We start from the raw sequence: 22,448 nt of genomic DNA, 5'->3' as shown, positions 1-22,448 counted from the left end.
ATTCCTCCTAAAGTCAAAGAGCGAGGCGGACTGTGGGTCCAGAAACGAACCCTCGTGTTTGCCCAGTGTCCAGCCCAGGTGCCACCATGCGTCAAGAGCAGCTCTTTGCAACTAACAGGGACCAGCCCTCCTTGGTTCTTTCTGGGTCCAGTTGACCTGGTACACTCGGAGACCCTGAGGCCAACTGCGGGATCCCCTTCTGGGACTGTCACCCACTGCTGTGCCTGTGCTGGGCTGGCCCTGGACAGCAGCTGTGCCCACGCGGACAGTAAAATGGTGCCGGAAACCAGGGGAGCTCAAATGTCGTAACAACACAGGCTGGTCTGCACCAGGACCTCCAGCAAACCCTTCTCACACAGAGGGCCAGGGAGGTCCCGGGCACCTCAGTCCGGGGAGAGTGGCTCCTGAGGCAGCAACACCGCCAGCATTAGGGATGGGCTGAGGGGACCGTGACCAAGGGCTGTCCAAGCCTAGTCACCCAGGACACAGGCAGAGACGGAACCCCCGCCCCTCTTGAGAGAGCTCATGGGCTCTGGGGGCCCCGACACCCAAAGGTGCTGGAGGGAGGCAGGGACCCGAGTTAGGGCTGCGCACCACGGCACATACCACTCAGAGGTTGCCCTACCTTCAGCTGTCCCTCAAACCAGCGGTTCCTGGTGGCGTCGTAGAAGTACAGATCGTTGAAGAACTCGCCCGCCAGGCTCTCTTCCTCTTCCTCGTCACAGACACCCCCGAAGAACAGCGTCTGGTGATTCGGGGCCATGGCCACAGAAAAGCCAGACCGTGGGGTGGGCCTGACCCCCGAAGGGTTCATCCGAGTCCACACCCACTTGTCTGTCAAGAGAGAGCAAGGGAATGGGATAAGAACAGAAGGAAGGACCCTGAGAGCCAGCCCAGGACACACCCAGGACCCCAGGGGCCCCCCAGAACGGGGTAAATGAAAGCCATGAGACTGCAGGCAAAACCCTGCTCCCTCTGCAGAAAAACAGACGCCATTCCACACCCCTTGAGTTCCACCCTTCTCCTTAAGACAGCCGGCATTCAACAGCTTTCCACACACCCCAAGCACCTCTAACTACGGGCAGCTTCAAGCCACAGTGGAAAGGCAGGGATTGGGCAAAAGCAGCACACACGCTAGACACACAGAGGGGCTTCTGTGGGGAGGCTGCCCTGCACAGGGACCCTCTGCCCTGCATAGGGACCTGCTGGCCTGTGCCAGTCCCCCTTGGGCCTGCAGTGTGGCCAGCTCTACTTTAGGAGGGGTCTGCCCCGTGTTCTTTCTTGGCCCACACCCATGTGACGTGCCAACCCTCCAACGGAGCCCGGTGTGCAGGTGGTGTCTTCCCACCACTTCTAGGAGAAAGAATGGAGATTTTTTTCCTCTAATGAACACTAAAAAAAAAAAAAAAAAAAAAAAAAAAAAACCACACAGAAGCAGCAAATGGCCATATTTTGTGTGGTGCTAGATACCACCCACCCATGCCCAGTGCGGGTGTGGCTCTGGGGCCACCCGCCTCATTCCCACCAGCACACGACTGTGTTAAGGAACAGGTAAGACCACCATAAGAACTCGCCACACAGTCAGGGCAGGACCCTCTCCAGTGACAGAAACCCATGCACACAAGGTGTGCCGCTCCTCACCACAATGCTTTCCTCCTGGGGGCTGAGGAGCAGAGCACACAGGCTCAGGGCCACCCTGCGGGAAACAGAGTCCAGCATCCAGGTCCAAGTTCACTGGGGTATGAGCTGGGAATCTGACTGGAAGAATGAGTCTGTCCTCATCAGCCAGGGGTGCGGTAAGACAGGGCCATGGCAGAGGCACCTCGGCCTTTTGACAGGCAAGTGGGTGTGAACTCAGATTAACCCTTCAGGTATTTCTGAGGCCTCAGCCTGAGGAATTTTAGTGCAAGGAGGAGGTAAAAACACTTTGCACAATGGTCCCCTCTCCTGGGGAGGTTGGAGAACTTGCTGTGCGTCACAAAAGCAGACCTGGCCTAGGCACTGCGTCTCCTGGGTCTAGCCCAGCCCTCCGGTCCCAAGCCCAGCCTCCCGTGAGAGCTGTTCCCTGGTTTCCTAACGGCACTGGGGATGTTAAGCTCCATGGCAAACACCCTGGACCAGTGCCTCCTGGCGTCACTCCCTTGCTCTGGAGCAGAACAAATGCCATGGTCTCCTTTTATTTATTATTTATTTTTTGAGACAGGATGTCGCTCTGTTGCCCAGGCTGGAGTGCAGTGGCACAATCTCAGCTCACCACAGCCTCCACCTCCTGGGCTCAAACAATCCTCCCATCTCAGCCTCTCGAGTAGCTGGAACTACAGGCACGCACCAGCACACCTGGCTACAATTTTTTTTTTTTTTTGAGACGGAGTCTCGCTCTGTCACCCAGGCTGGAGTGCTGTGGCCAGATCTCAGCTCACTGCAAGCTCCGCCTCCCAGGTTCACGCCATTCTCCTGCCTCAGCCTCCTGAGTAGCTGGGACTACAGGCACCCGCCACCTCACCCAGCTAGTTTTTTGTATTTTTTAGTAGAGACGGGGTTTCACCGTGTTAGCCAGGATGGTCTCGATCTCCTGACCTCATGATCTGCCCATCTCGGCCTCCCAAAGTGCTGGGATTACACGGCTTGAGCCACTGCGCCTGGCCTCTTTTTTTTTTTTTTTTTTTTTTTTTAAAAGAGATGGTGTCTCACTATGTTGCCTAGGCTGGTTTCAAACTCTTGGCCTCAAGCAATCCTCCCACCTCAGCATCCCAAAGTGCTGGGATTACAGGCATGAGCCACTGGACCCAGCCAGTAACAAATGCAATTTTTTTCAAAGTCAAGAAATTAATGATTGAAAAGCAGCAGCCCACTCCCATCCCCCCGGATGCTCCCCACAGACACGGCTTCTCCCCATTCAGAGGTCTGTGAGAACAGACGGGCAGCCACTGGCAGGAAACGCCACCAACAGTTCATCTCAACGCATGACCCACGCCCAGGAACATGAAACGTGCATAGGTGGTGGTGAGAGTGGGCCGGGCGCGGTGGCTCACGCCTGTAATCCAGCACTTGGGGAGGCCAAGGCGGGTGGATCATGAGGTCAGGAGATCAAGACCATCCTGGTTAACACGGTGAAACCTCGTCTCTACTAAAAGTACAAAAAATTAGCCGGGCGTGGTGGCGGGCGCCTGTAGTCCCAGCTACTCGGGAGGCTGAGGCAGGAGAGTGGTGTGAACCTGGGAGGCGGACCTTGCAGTGAGCTGAGATCGCGCCACTGCCCTCCAGCCTGGGAAACAGAGTAAGACAGCATCTCAAAAAAAAAAAAAAAAAAGGTGGTGGTGAGAGTGGCTGACACATCTTGGGCCCTCTGGATGTGTCCCCTAGGTCATCCCATGTCATCCTTTTAAAAAGTCCCAGAGAACAATGATTGTTCCCCCCTGTGCTTTAGTAAGAAAATTTTGATTCTTAGATCCAAGTTTAGCTAGAAGCTTCTAGAAATCTAGGCATTCTGACAGCCCTCCGAGTTCAGTGACTCAAGCTGACAGAGGCATGGCCATTCTTGGAGGTTGTCCCTGTGAGGGCCAACAGCAGTCTCAGTGATGATTTTTGAAGTTCTGTGGACGAACAACACTGGCCCCTGGCTGGGCAGCCTCACACCCAGCCTGCCCAGCTGCTGCCCGCAACTACTCCAAGAGCGAGCCCTGTCAGCACAATGTCAGGCGGCCCCAATGACTCCAGGCGGCCCCAGTGACTCCAGGCGGCCCCAGTGACTCCAGGTGGCTTGTGCTCGAGGCCCAGGATGGTTCTCCCTTCGAGAGCTCGAGACCCTTGCAGGTGCCCATCAGGAGCTGCTGAGGGGCACTGTGCTCACTGCTCCATTGTGGAGTATCCGCAGGGTAATAGCGGCCGTGCGTCTGAGTCAGTCCGTCATCAATGCCCCCAGATGTGACCGCCCAGCAGGCATTCCTTTGTCTGCAGACACCAGGGCTATGGAGCCTGTCCCGCCCAGCCCACCCCAAAATGGGCCATCTCCAGCGGGCCCTCCGCTCTGGGCAGGGTGCAGGGGCTCACCGGCAGCCCCACATCGATGGAAGGGTGTGGGCTCCGCCTCCCGCCACAGGCAGACCAGCCAGCTCCCGCCCGGGAGGCACAGCGCCTCTACCTTCTCTCCCGTCCTCCGGCTTCAGCAGGAACATGTCTGAGTGCCGCGTGCCCTTGTCCACGTCTTTCTTAACTCTCTGCAAAAGAAAGGAATTGTGTGAGAACTGGGGGCAGCTACAGTGGTTGCTTACAGACCCCCCACGCTGTGGGCGCATTTTGGATGGAAGGGGCTGGAAGCCTTCCCTGTAGACCAGCTCCAAAGCTCCAAAGTGTGCCTGCAGTGTGTTCAGGGCCGGCACCAACCAACAAGGCTTTATCCCTTGAACGGGTCCATCTGAAGAGGCCACCCTTCTAATGGCCACGATCACACTGTACACTAGAGCTCCTGTCAGAGCGTACACAGCTTCCACAGCAGCCCTGGTCTGTGTGGAAATGGCCACGGGGTCTCTGACACCATGACACAGTCACTCTTCATTCCTGATCCCGGTGGATTCTCAATTCCCACCGCCTTTCAAGTAACACGATTCAGGCTTCAGAGCAGAAATCAAGTTACTACTGTGTGCAGAGGGCAGCCACTGCCCACTGAAAGACTTCTCCAAGCTTCGAAAACAACAAGCTCCATGTGCCTTAACCCTTGGTCCTCTGCCTCAAGTGAGCCTTAGCCGGACCAGGGGCACTGTTCCCCAGCACCCATGCCCTATGTCCTGGTGTCACACCCCTTACCTGGGACCTAAGGTGGTGAGGGAGGCAGCCAGCAAAACGTTCGCCCTGGGTGGAGGGCCCCCATCCATTTCCATCTCATCTTTGTATTTGTCTACACTTTAATTCTCTATTTTTAATACACTATTTTAGAAGTTTCACATTTGCAGAAAATTGAGACAGTACCGAGAGCTGCCACGCGCCCACGCCAGTGTCCCCCCCGCAAGAATACCTTCCTCTCCTTGGTGCCCTTGTGACGGCTCAGGAACCGGCACTGACCCATTACCGGGATTGCAGCCCACGCTTCGTTCAGAGCCCCCAGTGCTCCCCGCAGCTCCCCCTGCCCAGGGATCCCATCAAGGGTCCCGCCAGCCGTTTCGTCCTCTTGCCTCCTCAGGTTGCTGGGGGCAGCGTCTCTGACTCTGTTTCTGAGGACCGTGATAGCTGTGTGGATGGCCCAGGTGTCTTACAGAGTGCCCCTCTACTGGGACTGTCTGCTGTCCTTCTCATCAGACTGGGGTTATGAATCATCAGGATGACGCCAGGGGTGGAGTGCCCATCTCATCACGTCCCATCAAGGGTCCACACCATCAACAGGATTCATCACGGTGGATGCTGACGCTGACCCTGACCGCCTGGCTGAGGTCATGTCTGACAGTTTCTCTTCAGCTATGCTCTGTGTTCTCACAGATACTGACACAGACTTTGGCCATGCTACTGTGGTCGCAGGGGTACTAACGCAGACTTCAGGTAAGCTCCATGTCTCGTGGATACTGACACAGACGTCGGGCACGCTCTGTGTCTCATGGATGTTGACGTAGACTTTGGGCACATTCTAAGCTCTTGCGGGCATTTATGTAGACTTTGGGTAGGCTCTATGTCTCGTAGATACTGACAGACTTCAGGTATGCTCTATATATCGTGGATATTGACGTAGACTTTGGGTACACGCTGTGGTCGTTAGGATATGTAGACTTTGGGTACACTCTGTCTTGTGGATACTGACGTAGAGTTTGGCTGTGCTGTCACCACCCATCTTTGTTGCTCAGGTTGTTAGTTCGGCTGGGCTCTGTCACCATCTCTGTTGCTCGGGTTGTTCAATAACACATGGCTGCCACTAGGAGCCTTTACAGCTACTCCTGGGTCCCTGTGACTTGCACTATCTTTGTGGGTTTCTTTCAGCACTGCCTCAGGCTCTGGCACCACAAGATGCTCAATTCCTCCTACATACCCCCTGCTCAGCCCTACGATTAGCCATTTCTCAAGGGAGTCCTGGTTCCCTTTGTTGCAGAACGGTATTAGAAACCAAGATTTGCTGTAATCCCAGCACTTTGAGAGGCCAAGGTGGGCAGATTGCTTGAGTTCAGGAGTTCAAGACCAGGCTGGGCAATGGCAAAAAACCATCGCTACCAAAAAATACGAAAATCACTCAGGCATGGTGGCATGCATCTATAGTCCCAGCTACTCCCAAGGCTGAGGTGGGAGGACCACTTGAGCCTGAAAGGCAGAGACTGCAGTGAGCCAAGATCACGCCACTGCACTCCAGCCTGGATGACAGAGTAAGACGTCTCAAAAATTAAACAAACTAAAGAAAAAGACCAAGATCTGGGCATGGATGTGTGAACGGCTCCCGGGCAGTACTGTTTCTAGGCCCGCCCATCTGGTCGAGCAAGCATTTGTTTATAGCTATTTTTCTTATAGCTAACATGCACTGTGTTTACTATTATGGAAGAGAAACATTTTCCTTCTGAAACATGAAATGATCCACTGTCCACAGAGCCTTCCTATTGCCACCTGGGCCTGAGTGTCCTAAAACCAAGAGGGCTCCACAGTGGCCACACGGAGAGCGACCTGAATCTCAGGAAGTGAAAACTGGGTCTGGGTCTCCTTTGTTCTCCTTCTGGAAACATCTGTGCAATTCAAGTGATGCGGTTTCTGCACATCACAGATAGTGACTGAGACTAGTCTCTTTCGATAGCAGGTTGATAGAAAATGACTGTCATTTCTGTGCCTGCTTTTCCAAACCTAAAGGCATTAGTGGGAACTGAACTGACACCCGAGACTTCATCTGGTGGGGGGACAAGGAAGGAATGCAGTGACATCTCTCTTTGTCATCAGCAACTCAAATCGCTGCTCAGCTTCAGCAGGTCTCTGTCTCCTTGTAGTATCCCTGCACCTGTCTATGTGAACTGTCTTGTTTTGCTGACAGTAACATTTTCTTCTTAGAATTAACAGGCTATGAGGCTATGGGGGAATCTTTTATGGTACAATACTTAAGTACTTTCCCTTCAGACCATGCAAGCCAGAGAGCTGGAGCACTTCACAAGGCCTGCTCTGCTCACACGGGCCCACAGGTTCTTTCCAGCACATGGCTGGCGGACACACCCTCTAACAGGACCCACAGGTCAACCTCCTCAACAGCTTCTAACTCCTCCTTCTAGAGCAGTTTCTTTTCTTGAAGTGTTGTGACTTTTCCCAAAATCTAACCTATCTGTCTTCAAAGAAAGTAACAGGCCGGGCGCAGTGGCTCAAGCCTGTCATCCCAGCACTTTGGGAGGCCGAGACGGGCGGATCACGAGGTCAGGAGATCGAGACCATCCTGGCAAACATGGTGAAACCCCGTCTCTACTAAAAAATACAAAAAAACTAGCCGGGTGAGGTGGCGGGCGCCTGTAGTCCCAGCTACTCGGGAGGCTGAGGCAGGAGAATGGCGTGAACCCGGGAGGCGGAGCTTGCAGTGAGCTGAGATCCGGCCACTGCACTCCAGCCCAGGCAACAGAGTGAGACTCCGTCTCAACAAAAAAAAAAAAAAAAGAAAGTAACAGACAGCAGCCTTGCTGCCCTCTGTTTTTCTGGATCACCTGTGCTCAAGTTCTATTAGTGTACACCAAACCAGCTTTACATTCATGCAGTAAGTCTTTCCACAAAAACCAATTTGACTATACTAAAGAAATAAACAGAACCTGCATGAATTTTTGGAGAAGTTAGACTTCATTCTAATACATTATTGCTGGAATTCAAAGACATCTGAGAGAGAGATCAAGTGTCAACACGGAGGGTAAGCGCAACCTGGCTGGCTCTGGAATTACTTAGCATCCGGCTGAGATCCCAGGGCACAGCACGGCTGAGCCTGAATGTTTCGAGGAGCACCAGCCACACACGCCAAGTCCCAACAGCCCCCACCTCCCGCACAATGTACTACAGGCCACCTAGCTTAGCCTGCAGCCACATCCCCTGATGAGACCCCACCTCCTGCAGAAGTACAGGCCACCTAGCTTAGCCTGCAGCCACATCCCCTGATGAGACCCCACCTCCTGCAGAAGTACAGGCCACCTAGCTTAGCCTGCAGTGAGTCCTCAATGCAGCCGCTTCGGCTCACCTGGCCGTCGGCTCAGACACTGACCCATTCCAATCATCAGGAGAGCAGAAGACACTCAGGGCCGTCCCAAGGCCCCGTCACCGGCTCAGGTCACAGAAGGGGCCGGCGATGCAGTGGAAGGTAGATAAAATCAGGCCGAGTCACAGAAGGGGCCAGCGATGCAGTGGCTCAGGCCGGGTCACAGAAGGGGCCCGCGATGCAGTGGAAGGTAGATAAAATCAGGCCGAGTCACAGAAGGGGCCGGTGATGCAGTGGCTCAGGCCAGGTCACAAAAGGGGCCCGCGATGCAGTGGCTCAGGCCGGGTCACAGAAGGGGATGTAGGCAGTGGTAGGTAGATAAAGGCTCTCCACGGCTGGGGAACATGTGTGGCAAGACACGGCCAGAGGAGTGGTCCTGGGAGAAGACAGTGCTGACGGCAGCACCGATGTTCACCGAAAGTAAAATCGGGCAGGGAGAGGGTGTCGGTTCCAAGTGGACGTGTGTGAACACAGAAACCACAGGGGCCGCTCCTTCCCATACCACTGAGCCTGTCCCTCCACGCGCCCGGGGACGACTCCTAAACCACCTTCGCCAGACGCGGGTCCAGTGGCCCATCAAGAGCACAGCTCGGGCAAGCAGCAACCACACGTACTGTGCCCTCCTCACCTCACACAACCACAGGTGATGAGCCCTGCAGAGACGCTGACCCCCTGCGGAGACGCCAAGCCACACTGGTGCACAGGAGGCATCTCACGTTTCGCAGGGCTGTGGGAGAGGTACCCATGACGAGAGGACCCCCACCCAACCACCTGTCACGTGAGCAGCATGAACTCGCATACACCCTCTCGGCAGGGCTGCTGCTACAATAACACCCTGTCGATTACCTTTAACATCACTTCCATCAGCACAACTCCCAGTCAGCTTCCTTTTGAAAACTGCTTCAGGCAAGCTGTTCGAGAAGCCCATGCATGTCCCCTGCCACAGCCGCAGGCTCTTTGGGGACACTGCTATCAGGATGGTTTCTGCAGAGCCAGCCTGGGACCCCACAATGTCTGCCTTTCCAGCTACTCAGTCCTTTCTCCTGGAACCTGGTCAAGCCCCTCTGCGTGACTGTCTGCACCGGCGCAAGACCCTGCCTGCCTCTATACCTGAAGCCGGGCCCCAGGGCACCTTCCCATCCACATCCGAGACCACTTTCTTAATGGTCAACAGCCACTGAACACCCCACAGCCGAGACTTCTTCCTGTCACTTTCCAAGACGGAACATTTTCAGGTTCACCATTAAAAAATACACCAGAAACAGGTGTGGCCACAGGTCTGTGTGTACTGGAAGGTGAGTAGGAGCCACTGTCATGCCCAATTCCCCAGCACAAGACAAGGTGAGCCACCCTGCAGCCGGTGACCTGGGAGAGCTGGTCACGGAGCTCAGGGGCCTGGTGGGCATGGACCTCTGGCTCCGGGGTCAGCCGGGATCTCACGAGTCACACAATCCCCACACTCACAACAACTCTGTCTGCTTCTGGTCTTCCAGGAGCTCAGCTCTCAAGTGGCAAATCAAAGGACGCTCTGGCCTCTGCCAGCACGCTCCACGGCCACGTGGAAACAGTGGGGCGTACAGAGAACAGCCCTCTCCTGGCTGGACACGGACGCTATCTCCTGACCACCAGGCACACGACGACGACTGAGGTCAAAACACAGGCAGGAAGGAGGGCCCTGTCCTCAGCAGGACCCAGCCCTTGGCTGCCCATGTGTCCATGGAAAGAGACCACCAGGTGATAAGCCTTCCAGTGTCGTGCCCCCACCCTCCCCATCCATACGCCATTTCCAAAGAGCTGTGCTCTTTCCCTGATTCTCTAAAGGAACGAGAATTCCCCCTCTCCGGAAGCTCCCACAACACCGGAAGCACATACTAAGGACTGAGTCCTCGCACACGTGGATGTCGCTGGGTCTCTGTTATCCCAAAACCTGGTTACGATACTGACCAAAGCTGCCTGCCGGTTCTTCGTGGCAGTGCAGAGCCTGGAGGGTGTTTAAAGTCCTCCCGAGGCTACTCAGATGCATGTCCTGAGGGAGCCTGGGATGGGATCTGGTTACAGGAGGAGGAAGGAGGGCAGGTGTCTGTGAGTTCCTCTTAATCTAGAGCCAGGTTCAGCCCCAAGGTCAAGGCTCTGAGCATTACTGTCCACTTCATGAACCCGAGTTCTTAACATGTCAAACTCCGGAGCCTTGCCATGCAGGACCAGCGTCAGAAGGCCTTCATCCGATCACACACTGTCAAGCATGCCACTGTCCAGGCACCAGGCACACAAGTGGACAAAAGTCTGTCCCTGTGAGACTCTTCTCCGGGTGGGAGACAATAGCCAAGTCTGTCCCAACAGGGAGGACGGTGAGCAGAAGGACAAGGACACACAGGGGGATGGAAGCTGGGGGCAGCCCTGCTGAGACGAGGACCATGGGGGTTCTGCATGGAGGAGACCTGGCCTGGCTTGCATCTCTGCAGGTCACTTTGGCTGCTGCACTGTGGCATGATCCTGAGAGGGCAGAGAGAGGAGGACCCGCCCCTGGGGAGGCGCCAGCTCTGGCAGGAAAGTGGAGTGCATGGCAGCGGGCAGGGGTTAGGCATTCTCCAAGCCACCTCTACTTGCTCAGTGAAATGTGAGGTGAGGGTGGGTGGCGGGTGGCAGGACCTCCTGGGAGCATGGACGGGGCCTGCATCGGGCAGAGGTGTGTGCCCACGGTGTGTGGGGTCTTCTCTGGCCTGGGCCACACAGCAGCAGCAGCACAGCACAGCGGGGTCCTGCCAAGAGGACAGAGCACGGGGGGTGGGGTGTAATGGCGCCAGAGCAAGGAAGAGCTTCCCCCAGCTCCAAGCTCAAGCACAGGCTATTTACCGATGCTTCCGTCAGTTCTTGCAGGCTGCCGCTTTGGCCGTGGCACAGCTGACCACCTGCTTAGGCTACCCACTTTTTTTACACTCCATATCATTCACAACTCAAATCTCTCACTAATTCCGATAAATCCCTCATGAATCCAAACAGACAAGCTTTTCACTGCAATTCCAAATGCCACAGGCTCAGAGCCAAGAGCTACTGAACTAAGTGGATTAAGATCATCCACCGTCGGACTAAGGGCGGGTGCACGTAGCTGCAGACAGCAGCTGCTGCGAATGACATGCGATTCTGATGAAAGCGATACAGTTTAGCAGGTCTGGCTGTTCACCGTCCTGCTGCACTGTACGATGCATCTGCTGGGAGAAAGCACTACACTGGGGCACCCTGCCCGGCTTTTGGCCAAGTCAGTCTGTTCTCGGTGCCCTCCCGGACACCAGAGTATCTAGACAAGCCTGACCGATGCCAGCCTCTACTCCAGAAAATAGTGTGATTTTCTCTGTGCAGAACAAAAGATCACCAAGAAAAAAATCGGTTCATTCCGATCAACTTGGTTCAATCTCTGACCAACTGCCATTAAAAGGTTAAATCCTTTATTGCCAGGGCAGCAGAACGAACTCCAGCTACCTGGATGCGCTGCAGACATGTGTTCACTGGTGTGAGGGTGGGAGAGGCTGAGGCCCAGGACACTCGTGTGGGGAGTCTGAGAGTTGTTTCGTGACTAGTCAAGTGTGCATTCACCGGCCAAGCTCTCAAGAACGCCCCGAGGCGTCTCTGAGTTGAGGAGGGCCCCCCTGGCTCAGCGGCCCCGTGCACCCGTGCTCCAGCACTGAGAGGAAACTTCGCTTCCTCTTCTGGAACCATATGCCAGGGAGTGGCCCCTCCTCCCGGAGACAAAAAAAATCAGTAACAGAAATAAAAAATCTTGATCCTGCAGTTACTACCTTCACTGTAAACTTTTGTTTTTGTTTTGAGACAGTCTCAGTCTGTCACCCAGGCTGGAGTACAATGGTGAGATTTTGGCTCACTGCAACCTGCACCTCCCGGGTTCGAGCGATTCTTGTGCCTCAACCTCCTGAGTAGCTGGGACTACAGGTGCACACCATGACACCCAGCTCATTTTTGTATTTCTAGCGGAGACAGGGTTTCACCATGTTGGCCAGGCTGGTCTCTAACTCCAGACCTCAAGTGATCTGCCCACCTCGGCCTCCCAAAATGCTGGGATTACAGGCATGAGCCACCATGCCCAGCTCACTGTAAACATTTTAAGCAATGGCAGAAACCTTCTGTTTAGTACTAGGTCTTGGAATCCAAGTGGTCAAAAGAACCGTCCAGGAGAAATGCTCTCCAGTGAGGCAGCTCAGGACCCATGGACGCCTCCCTTGGGAGCTCTCCAGGCATGAGGGTCCCGCTGCCTGGGGCCTACACTATTTACACAAATAAGCTGTGGCTTCCAAATACAAGATCATAATTACCTAACTATGAAAAAGGAAAACACAGGCCTCACACAGATGAATGGCCTGAAACTTCCTTGGTGTCTCTTACGAAATGAGGTGAGAAGAAGCAACTGCAGCCCCTGCCAGCTTCCCTATACAAAGGCATCCTCCCTGCCTCAGTCATCCCACCCACTCATGAGAGTCACACACGACACCAGTCCCAAGCCAACTCCTTTCCTTGTGTCTCATCTAGGAGTACTTACTGCACAACGGCTGTTACCAGGCTTGCTGCTCCTTAACTCATCTGCCCTGCCAGCTCCCCACCGGAACACTGCACTGTTGATGCCAGCTCAGCACCCCCCCTCTCAGGTACTGCCTTGCTGGAACCGGTTCCCGAGGGAGGAGCTCAATGCCTCCTGACATCCTGCCCTTCCCAGCCCTGGGCTCTTGCCACCCTCACAGACCTCTGAATTCCAGCCACACTGGGCTTACCAACTTCCACCAGACGTACTCTGCACGTTTCCATCCCTGCTCCTTTGCTCATAAACATGTCCTTGTTTGAAAACTCACCCTAACCATCTCCTTCCCCTCCCCCCTTGGTCCCAGCCCACGCCGCGCCTCCCTCTTCGCGGGTCTGTCTGGGTCCAGCAACCCAAGGCACTGCCCTGCTCTAGGACAGTCAGTACTCACTTGGTCCTCTCAGCTGCACTCTTGGCCAGCAGGGCTGAAATTTAAAGCTTACAGAGACCCCAAGTCCCACACTTTATGAAGGAAACACTCAGTAACACATCCCGAAATCCTAAACTTGACCATCTAAAATAAGACTTGATGTGCACCAAATAAGCATTCGAGTTTTTCTGTGTTTTGCAGATGAAATTAAAAAGCAAAGATCATTTTTCTACAGCTGCAAGAAAGCGAATCCCCTGGTGGGAAGGACTATAGGGAAGAAGGAGGTTTAGAGCCACATCTCCACTTGCAACACACAGAGGGAAACTGAGGCACAGGATGCTGTCCGTGGTCTCACAATCACAGGCTGGAGGACACGTCCACTCAGAAGGACCTAAGTGGACTCTGGCAGAGTTCAGGTGTCTTCCTTTAGGGAGCACTGCTCACAAATCAGCCCAGAAATATTGGGCCAGCCTTTCTTCACAGTGTCCAGGGAAGACCCCATCTCAGGACACTGAACACAGCATAGCGGACGGGAAGAAGGACCGAATGTGAGGACCGGAGGGGAAGAAACACACTTGCAAATGCCACGATTATCGAGACAGAAACCTCAAAGCACCTCACAGATGAGTAACTGACCACAGATGAATAACCTCACAGAATAACTGGCCATCAGTCAGGCTGCAGATGCCAGGCTCAACACACAGAAAGCTGCTGCATCTCAACATCCTGACAACAGGCAGAGACGCCATTCTGAATTCACAAACAGTATGTTTTCTAGTCACCATGGAATAAGACTTGGGAAAATCTCAATGACTTGAAATTAAACAACGCGCTCTGAAGTAATCCACAGTTCGATGAAGCCACAAGGGAAATGAGAAAATATTTTAAATTCATTGATAAAACTTGTAAAATGTAACTAAAACAGTTTTAAAAAACTGAACAAAAGAGAAAAACTATACAACCAATAAATGGATTTAACAAAATCTTTGCACTCATTCATAATAGAAATTCATAGAACAGAACAGAACTTAAAGGACATCTGGGAAGCAGCCACAGCTGGTGGTCCTGGCGGTGGGTGGCTGGGCACCTCCCTCCAAAGACAGAACAGCCCCGGCAATCTCACTCTGCACACCTCCATTCAACACTGTGCTGGAGTCCCAGCTACTGCAGGAAGACAAGATGAAGAAATGAAAAGCATAATGATAAGAAAGGAGTAAGTAAGACTGAAAACTGCCCCATTTGCGTTATTACGATTGCTTTCATAATCTTAATGAATCTGAAACTAGTAAAAATAAGTGAATTCAGCATGATCACAAAATGCAAGGTGAATATACAAAAAAACACAAAATGTGGTTCTTTTTGGAGACAGAGTTTCACTCTCATTGCCCAGGCTGGAGTGCAATGGTGCGATCTCGGCTCACCACAACTTCCACCTCTGGGGTTCAAGTGATTCTCCTGCCTCAGTCTCCCAAGTGGCTGGGATTACGGGCATGAGCCACCACGCCCGGCTAATTTTTTTTTTTTTTTTTTTTTTTTTGAGATGGAGTCTCGCTTCTGTCGCCCAGGCTGGAGTGCAGTGGTGTGATCTCGGCTCACTGCAACCTCCGCCTCCTGGGTTCAAGCTATTCTCCTGCTTCAGCCTCCAGAGTAGCTGGGACCACAGGTGCATGCCACCATGCCCGGCTTTTTTTTCTTTTTTTTTTTTTTTGGTATTTTTAGTAGAGGCAGGGTTTCATCGTGTTGGGCCAGGATGGTCTCGATCTCCTGCCTCGGCCTCCCAAAGCGCTGGGATGCTGGGATTCCAGGCGTGAGCCACCGCGCCTGGCCTAAGATGTGTTTTTATACACTAGCAGGAAATAATCGGAAAGTATAATTTCAAGAATTCCACTCACATCAATAAACATAAATTTAATAAAATATACATAAGTCCTTTACACTGAGAAATAAAAAAACACTGCTGAAAAAGAGTAAAGAAAATTGGCTGGGTGCGGCGGCTTATGCCTGTAATCCCAGCACTTTGGGAGGCTGAGGTGGGCAAACTGCTTGAGCCCAGTAGTTCAAGACTAGTCTGGACGACGTGGCGAAATCCTATCTCTACAAAAAAACACAAAACTTAGCTGGGCATGATGGTCCCAGCTACTTGTGGGGCTGAGGCGGGAGGATCACTTGAGCCCAGGCAGAGCCTGCAGTGAGCCGTGATTGTGCCACCACACTCCAGCCTGGGTGCAAGAGTGAGACCTTCTCTCAAAAAAAAAAAAAAAGAAAGAAAGAAATTAAAGAAAACCAAAATAAATTGAGATAAGCCATGTTCAAGAACTAGAAGACTCGAAGACATCAAATCGCCCCAAATTCATCTACAGATTTAAACAACTCTCATCATGATTCCCAGCAGGCTTTTGAAAAGGTTTTTTGCCCCCTTTTTGGTAGAAATTAATAAGCTCGTGCTAAAATGTATACAGAAATGTTAAGAAGCTAGAATAGTCAAAACGACTTTGAAAAAGCAGCAGCTGACTTGTATTATAATGACTTGTATTTTAGGAGTTACTAGAAAGGTGTAAAAACGAGGCTGGTGGGACACTGGCATCAGGACTGATGTGGATCAGAACGGAGAAACAGACCTATGTTCCCGCAGGCATGTGATTTTCAACAAAGGTTCCTAAGGTATTCAATGGAGAATAAAAAGTCTCTCTTTTTTTTTTTGAGACGGAGTCTCGCTCTGTCGCCCAGGCTGGAGTGCAGTGGTGCGATCTTAGCTCACTGCAAGCTCCGCCTCCCGGGTTCACGCCATTCTCCTGCCTCAGCCTCCTAAGTAGCTGGGACCACAGGCGCCCACCACCACACCTGGCTAATTTTTTGTATTTTTTAGTAGAGACGGGGTTTCACCGTGTTAGCCAGGATGGTCTCGATCTCCTGACCTCGTGATCCGCCTGCCTCGGCCTCCCAAAGTGCTGGGATTACAGGCGTGAGCCACCGCGCCCGGCCTAATTTTTGTATTTTTTAGTAGAGACGGGGCTTCACCATGTTGCCCAGGCTGATCTCGAACTCCTGACCTCAACTGATCCACCTGCCTCGGCCTCCCAAAGTGCTGGCATTACAGGCGTGAGCCACTGTGCCCAGCCTAAAAAGCCTTTTCAACAGATGATGCTGAGATGAGTATCTACACGGGGGAAACAGATGAGCCTCAATACCCACCTCGTGCTACTCCTGAGAATTAGTCCAAGGCAGATCACAGGACTAACTGTAAAACCATGTAATTTTTAGAGAAAAATATAAGAAAATCTTTGTTACTGGAGGTAAACAAGGTCTTCCTGTATCACAGACAGCAATAATCACAAAGAAAAACGTAATAAATTAGATTTTATCAAAACTCAAAGCTTCTACTCATCAACAAACACTTCGGAAGGTGACTAGCCATGCCACTACTGGGAGGGTCTTTGTAATCCACACACCTGAAAAGGACAGGTATCCAGAATGTCACCTTCTGCAACTCACTAACAAAAATACAGCCCATTAAAAATAGCAGACGACATGAACACACACTTCAGGCAAGATAAACTCATGAAAAGCGCCCAACACCAGCAGTCATCGAGAAGCGTGAATTAAAACATGAGGTACCACACATCCACCAGAATAGCTAAAAATGGAAAGACTGACGCCATCAGGGCTGGTAAGAACAGGGAGCACCCGGAACTCCCCAGCATTTCCAACACAAGTGGAACCGGCCACTGCTTTGGGAAGAGAGCTGACCATTCCTTATTAAATAACACCCACACCCACCCCAGGGCCCAACAGTTCCACTCTAGATATCTATTTACCCAAGAGAAACCAACGTATGTAGCCACTCAAAAGATTCGTATGGACATGCTCAGAGCAGCTTTAGTCACAGTTGCTTCCAAAGGCTGTGTCCACCAATGAAAAACAGAACCACAAACTGTGGGACAGTCACATAATGGAACACCTCAGCATGAAGCAGCAATGAATGTGTGCGGAGCACACACTCCACGAGCGGGAGATGACAGCACACGTGCGGAGCACACACTCCACCAGCAGGAGGCTCCGGTGTGGGCGCGAGAACATGCGTGCCAGCACTGTTCTCAGGTTACAGAAGAAACAACCCGTTAACAGGAGCAAGGAGAATTTCATTCCACAGGGAATAGTACACAGTAGTGAGCACCCATGGTGCAGGAAGGAGACCCTCAGAACACAGAATCGTTCACACTGCACTGCTGAGGGGTGTGGAGAACAGAACACGGCCCCAACAGTCGCACCAAGTTCACAGCGGAGCCCATTAACACTATCTCTACTTCTAATTCAACATAAAGAACTTGTTTATATTAAACCAGAGTAATCCCATGTGAAAGTTTCAATGTTCATGAAACTGAAGAGACCAGACAGCAGTGCCTCTTTCCCCACCCCGCGCCTTACCTGTTTCCCCACCCCGCGCCTTACCTGTTTCCCCACCCCGCGCCTTACCTGTTTCCCCACGCGCGCCTTACCTGTTTCGAGTAGCCCCCGTAGACGATGATGCTGCCCTGGGGAGTGACGGACATCTGGCAGCCTGATCTGGGTGTGGGCCCTGTGCCTGACGGGGACAGCTTGCTCCATGTGGAAGTGTCCAGATTAAAGGCGTACACATCATTGTAGTAGATGTAATCCCTGGTTAGAATGAAGTGACACCAACTGTCAGGGTCTAACACTGGGAAAAGCCCTGACGTTAAAAACTGAACCTGATTTAAATTAAAGGTAAATTTTCTACTATTTGGGAAAAAACTCAAACCATTTCTCTCCTCTGCTCTCACACCAACACAACAATCAACACAGAAACGTAGGCGCTTTCCCTGCAACAAGCCAGAGACACCAGCCAGGTCTCCTCAAACTCAATCTTGACGCAATCTACCTGGAAACAGCGCAACATTTTTACCAAGTCACCCGGTTAATTCAAGTTTGAATTTATTTGAAAGGACCACAAGCACGTGAGTTTGCATTTGAAAATCGGAAATAATGCTGGCCCACAGAGGCAGAGGAATTCAATCTGAAAGCCATACTGCATTTTCTTACACAGTTAACACAATGACAAATAATTCCATTAGGTTACTAGGTGTGCAACTGTAAGGGCAGCAGTGAATGACACCACTAACAGAATGATCAGAACGGAGGGGTGAACAGCCTGGCAGGAAGTGCGGGAAGGCCCCAGAGTGGACTGGAGGGGTGGGCGAAGGGACTGGGCGCTCCAGGAAACTGAAGACCACAGAAACCGATCCTCTGTGCCCGAGATCACAGCGTGGCAAGGAGGCCCCACAGCCCTGCCCTGCTCAGTGCCTGCCGGACCCAGAGATCACAGCGTGGCAAGGAGGCCCCACAGCCCTGCCCTGCTCAGTGCCTGCCGGACCCAGAGATCACAGCGTGGCAAGGAGGCCCCACAGCCCTGCCCTGCTCAGTGCCTGCCGGACCCAGAGATCACAGCGTGGCAAGGAGGCCCCACAGCCCTGCCCTGCTCAGTGCCTGCCGGACCCAGAGATCACAGCGTGGCAAGGAGGCCCCACAGCCCTGCCCTGCTCAGTGCCTGCTGGACCCAGAGATCACAGTGTGGCAAGGACGCCCCAAAGCCCTACCCTGCTCAGTGCCTGCCGGACCCAGCACACAGACTGGGCCGAACAGGGAAGTGGCAGCTTTGCTGCAGGCATGGGGAGACTCAGAGGCACACCCAGAATGTCCCGTCCTAATGTGGAACTTTGACAGAATAATTGTGAAAGGGTAAGAGGCTGCTCTCCAGCTACTCAAAAAGGAGAGCTAAACTGATTTTTTAAGGAAAGCATGGAAGAGCAAACAGCTCTAGCCCAAGTCTCAACTGCCCAGTTTTCTGTTTGTTCCTGTTTTGTGTGAAGCAGGAAAAGTCACAGGGCGTTTACCCAGCACCAGCTGCCACATCTGGTCTTAAGATAAACAAAACAGGCTGGGTGCACTGGCTGACGCCTGTAATCCCAACACTTTGGTAGTCTGAGGCAGGTGGATCACTTGAGGCCAGGAGTTCAAAACCAGCCTGGCCAATATGGTGAAACCTCCTCTTTACTAAAAATACAAAAAATTGGCCAGGCATGAGGGCAGATGCCTATAATCCCATCTACTCAGGAGGCTGAGGCACGAGAATAGTTTGAACCTGGGAGGCGGAGGCTGCAGTGAGCTGAGATCGCGCCCCTGCACTCAAGCCTGGGTGACAAAGTGAGATTGTCTCAAAAAAAGAAGAAAAGATAACCTGAACTTGCTGACTGCAACTCTGACCACACCCTTTGCAGGACCATAGCTCTTAACATAGGTAGAATCTGAGGAATGTGGAAATGTGGAAGCTTGTAGTCTTTAGAAGACTGCTACAGACCACTGTTCTTTCTGATTTCACGTTGCAGATTTTCAGTAGAAAGATTCTACTTTGCACGTAAGACAAATACAGAATATTTTCTCTATAAATGCAGAATAGAGTTTAAGGAAAACTCAAAGTTGGTATCTAAATAACTTTAAACAAGATAACAATAGCTTTGAACAAAGTTCTGATTTTAAAATGGTTGCAACTTAAACATGAATTATGATTTGATTTATAACTTGTAAATTCAAAGGAGGAAGGGGCTGTATGATCTCACTGTCCTACACATAGTAGGTGATGGATTAATGCTCTGACAAGTTCATGAATCCCATGTCTGCATTCTGATAATTATTTGTTTTAAAATAAATTTTAAGAATGAACACAAGGCTGGGCACAGTGGCTCACGCCTATAATCCCAGCACTTTGGGAGGCCGAGGTGTGTGGACCACGAGGTCAGGAGTTTGAGACCAAACTGGCCAACATAGTGAAACCCTGTCTCTAATAAAAATATAAAAATTATCTGGGCATGGTGGTGCGCACCTGTAGTCCCAACTACTGAGGCTGAGGCAAGACAACTGCTTGAACCCAGGAGGTGGAGGTTGCAGTGAGCCGAGATCGCACCACTGCACTCCAGTGTGGGCAACAGAATGAGACTCTGTCTCAAAAAAAAAAAAGAATGAACATAAATGACTACATGTAGTCATATAAAATTTTTTTAACTGGCCCAGGCTCTCTTCTCCAAAATGGCAGTAAGCAACCAGTCAGTCACCTGGTACAGGAAGTCGGAGCCAGCTGGGGCGGGGAACGGGACCCACTGAAAACCAGCAGTTCAACTACTTGTTATTCATTCGACTACTTATTATTCAACTTATTATTAACCACGTATTATCCAACCACGTATTATCCAACCACGTATTATCCAACCACGTATTATCCAACCACGTATTATCCAACCACGTATTATCCAACCACGTGTTATCCAACCACGTGTTATTCCTTCAACTAGGCATTATTCATTCAACTAATTATTCATTCAACTATTCAACTTATTATTCAACTATTTGACCACTTATTATTCGACTACTTATTATTCAACTACTTATGTGACTACTTATTATTCGACTGCTTATTATTTGACTACTTATTCAACTACTTATTATTCAACTACTTATTAGTTACCTTGACTTCCTCATCTTTAATGTGAGATGATGACCTGCTAGTGACAGCTTGGTCTTGAAGAGATTGAGTGTAAAAACACTTACAAACCACACAAAATTACAGCACTGTTGCATCCAACCAACCCCTTCAAGGACACAAAACCATTACTTGTTATAGTTTGAGTTTGTCCCCCACCAAAACTCATGCTGAAATGTGATCCCCAGAGCGGCAGTGCTGGGAGAGGCGCTGGGAGAGGCGCTGGGAGAGGGGCTGGGAGAGGGGCTGGGAGAGGGCTGGGAGAGGGGCTGGGAGAGGGGCTGGGAGAGGGGCTGGGAGAGGGGTGTGTGTCAGGGGGCGGCAGTGCTGGGAGAGGGGTGTGTGTGTCAGGGGGCGGCAGTGCTGGGAGAGGGGCTGGGAGAGGGGTGTGGTTCAGCAGACGGATCTCTCGTGAGTGACTGGGCACTGCTCTAGATTCATTCTTGCAGCATGGCATTAGTTCCTGAAAGTGGGTTGGTATAAAGCTAAATCTTTTTTTAAATTAACTAGTCTCAGGTATTCTGTTATAGCCACACAAAACGGACTAAGATACTTTTTTTTTTTTTTGAGACAGAGTCTCATTCTGTTGCCCAGGCTGGAGTGCAGTGGTGCAATCTTGGCTCACTTCAACCTCCGCCTCCCTGGTTCAAGCAATTCTCTTGCCTCAGCCTCCCGAGTGCCTGGGATTACAGGTGTGCACCACTACACCTGGCTAATTTGTTTGAAGTAGAGATGAGTTTTCGCCATGTTGGCCAGGCTGGTCTTGAACTTTTGGCCTCAAGTGATCCGTCCACCTCAGCCTCCCAAAGTGCTGGGATTACAGGTGTGAGCCACCGTGCCCAGCCTTAAATATTTTTTAGTTTGAATTACATTTTCAAAATTTTCCCCCTTGCAAAGTATTTAAGAATTTGGATTCCTTTTCCCCTCAATTCACAGAATTAATGAGAATGTATTAGTGAAGAAAATCTGAAACCTGGCCGGGTGCAGTGGCTCACGCCTGTAATCCCAGCACTTTGGGAGGCCGTACAGACTTATCACCACAGACCAAGAATCACCAGAGCATGCAACTGGACTCACAATGTAACCAAGCTGTGACTGGCACCGTCACATCAATCAGTTGCAATGCTGTTTCCAAAGGGACCAGTAGAGAAAGAGAGCTTCAAACGAGGCCCCGGGGATGAAGACAGCCACTGTCTCTGACACCACAAGGCCAGCAGAAAGCCCTTCAAAGATGGCCTTCACCAGGGTCACAGAGTCTGCGACACTTCACCTGGAACGCTACCGCGCTTAGGACAGAAACAGGCATAACCAGCTCCCCACGTCTTGCTTTTCTAGACTGAACTAAGGAAGCTCAAGAAGGTATGCGAGCAGATGACAGGCCTAAAACAATGAGAGAGCCGGCAGCTCACCCTGGGCAGCCATGCCAGCTGCAAAAACATCCACGTGACATCAGAAGAGAAGCGCAGGCCTCCTCTTCCGGCATCGCAGCGGAGGGTGTGCTGTCGCTGCTCCCCGGGACAGGAGTGAAGTGATCACAGACCCGTGGCTCTCAAAGTGAGGTCCCCTGGCTAGCAACGTCAGCATCACCTGGAGCTTGTTAAAATGCAGATTCTTGGGCCTCACTCCAGGCCTCTGAGTCAGAGCTGCCATCAGCCCTCTAACCAGCCCTCCAGGGTATTCTGAATCAGGCTAAGGTTTGAGAATCCCATTTTATTTATTTATTTATTTATTTATTTATTTTTTGTCATCCAGGCTGGAGTGCAGTGGC

The 22,448-nt window shown here is 51.7% G+C and overlaps 1 protein-coding gene across 16 annotated transcripts in view; it reads right to left on the bottom strand.

Annotated features, from left to right (window-relative positions):
• The window catches only part of KLHDC4 (kelch domain containing 4), a 61,233-nt gene that overhangs the window by 6,732 nt on the left and 32,053 nt on the right, over positions 1-22,448 (bottom strand). For all 16 annotated transcript variants that reach the window (XR_004055371.1, XR_004055375.1, XR_004055369.1 and 13 more), the window contains exons 7-9: positions 17,628-17,787; positions 4,142-4,217; positions 626-834 (exon numbers count right to left, since the gene is read on the bottom strand). Coding sequence is in view for 4 of the 16 variants with exons in the window: in XM_010355584.1 (XP_010353886.1) it covers positions 626-834; positions 4,142-4,217; positions 17,628-17,787 (445 nt within the window). In the remaining 12 variants the exon portion in view is untranslated. The remainder of the gene's footprint in view (positions 1-625; positions 835-4,141; positions 4,218-17,627; positions 17,788-22,448) is intronic.

The sequence above is a fragment of the Rhinopithecus roxellana genome, chromosome 20 (genome assembly GCF_007565055.1).
Source record: "Rhinopithecus roxellana isolate Shanxi Qingling chromosome 20, ASM756505v1, whole genome shotgun sequence".
Classification (NCBI taxonomy): domain Eukaryota; kingdom Metazoa; phylum Chordata; class Mammalia; order Primates; family Cercopithecidae; genus Rhinopithecus; species Rhinopithecus roxellana.
The sequence above is the reverse complement of the archived record's forward strand: the minus strand, read 5'-3'. Positions and strand labels throughout refer to the sequence as shown.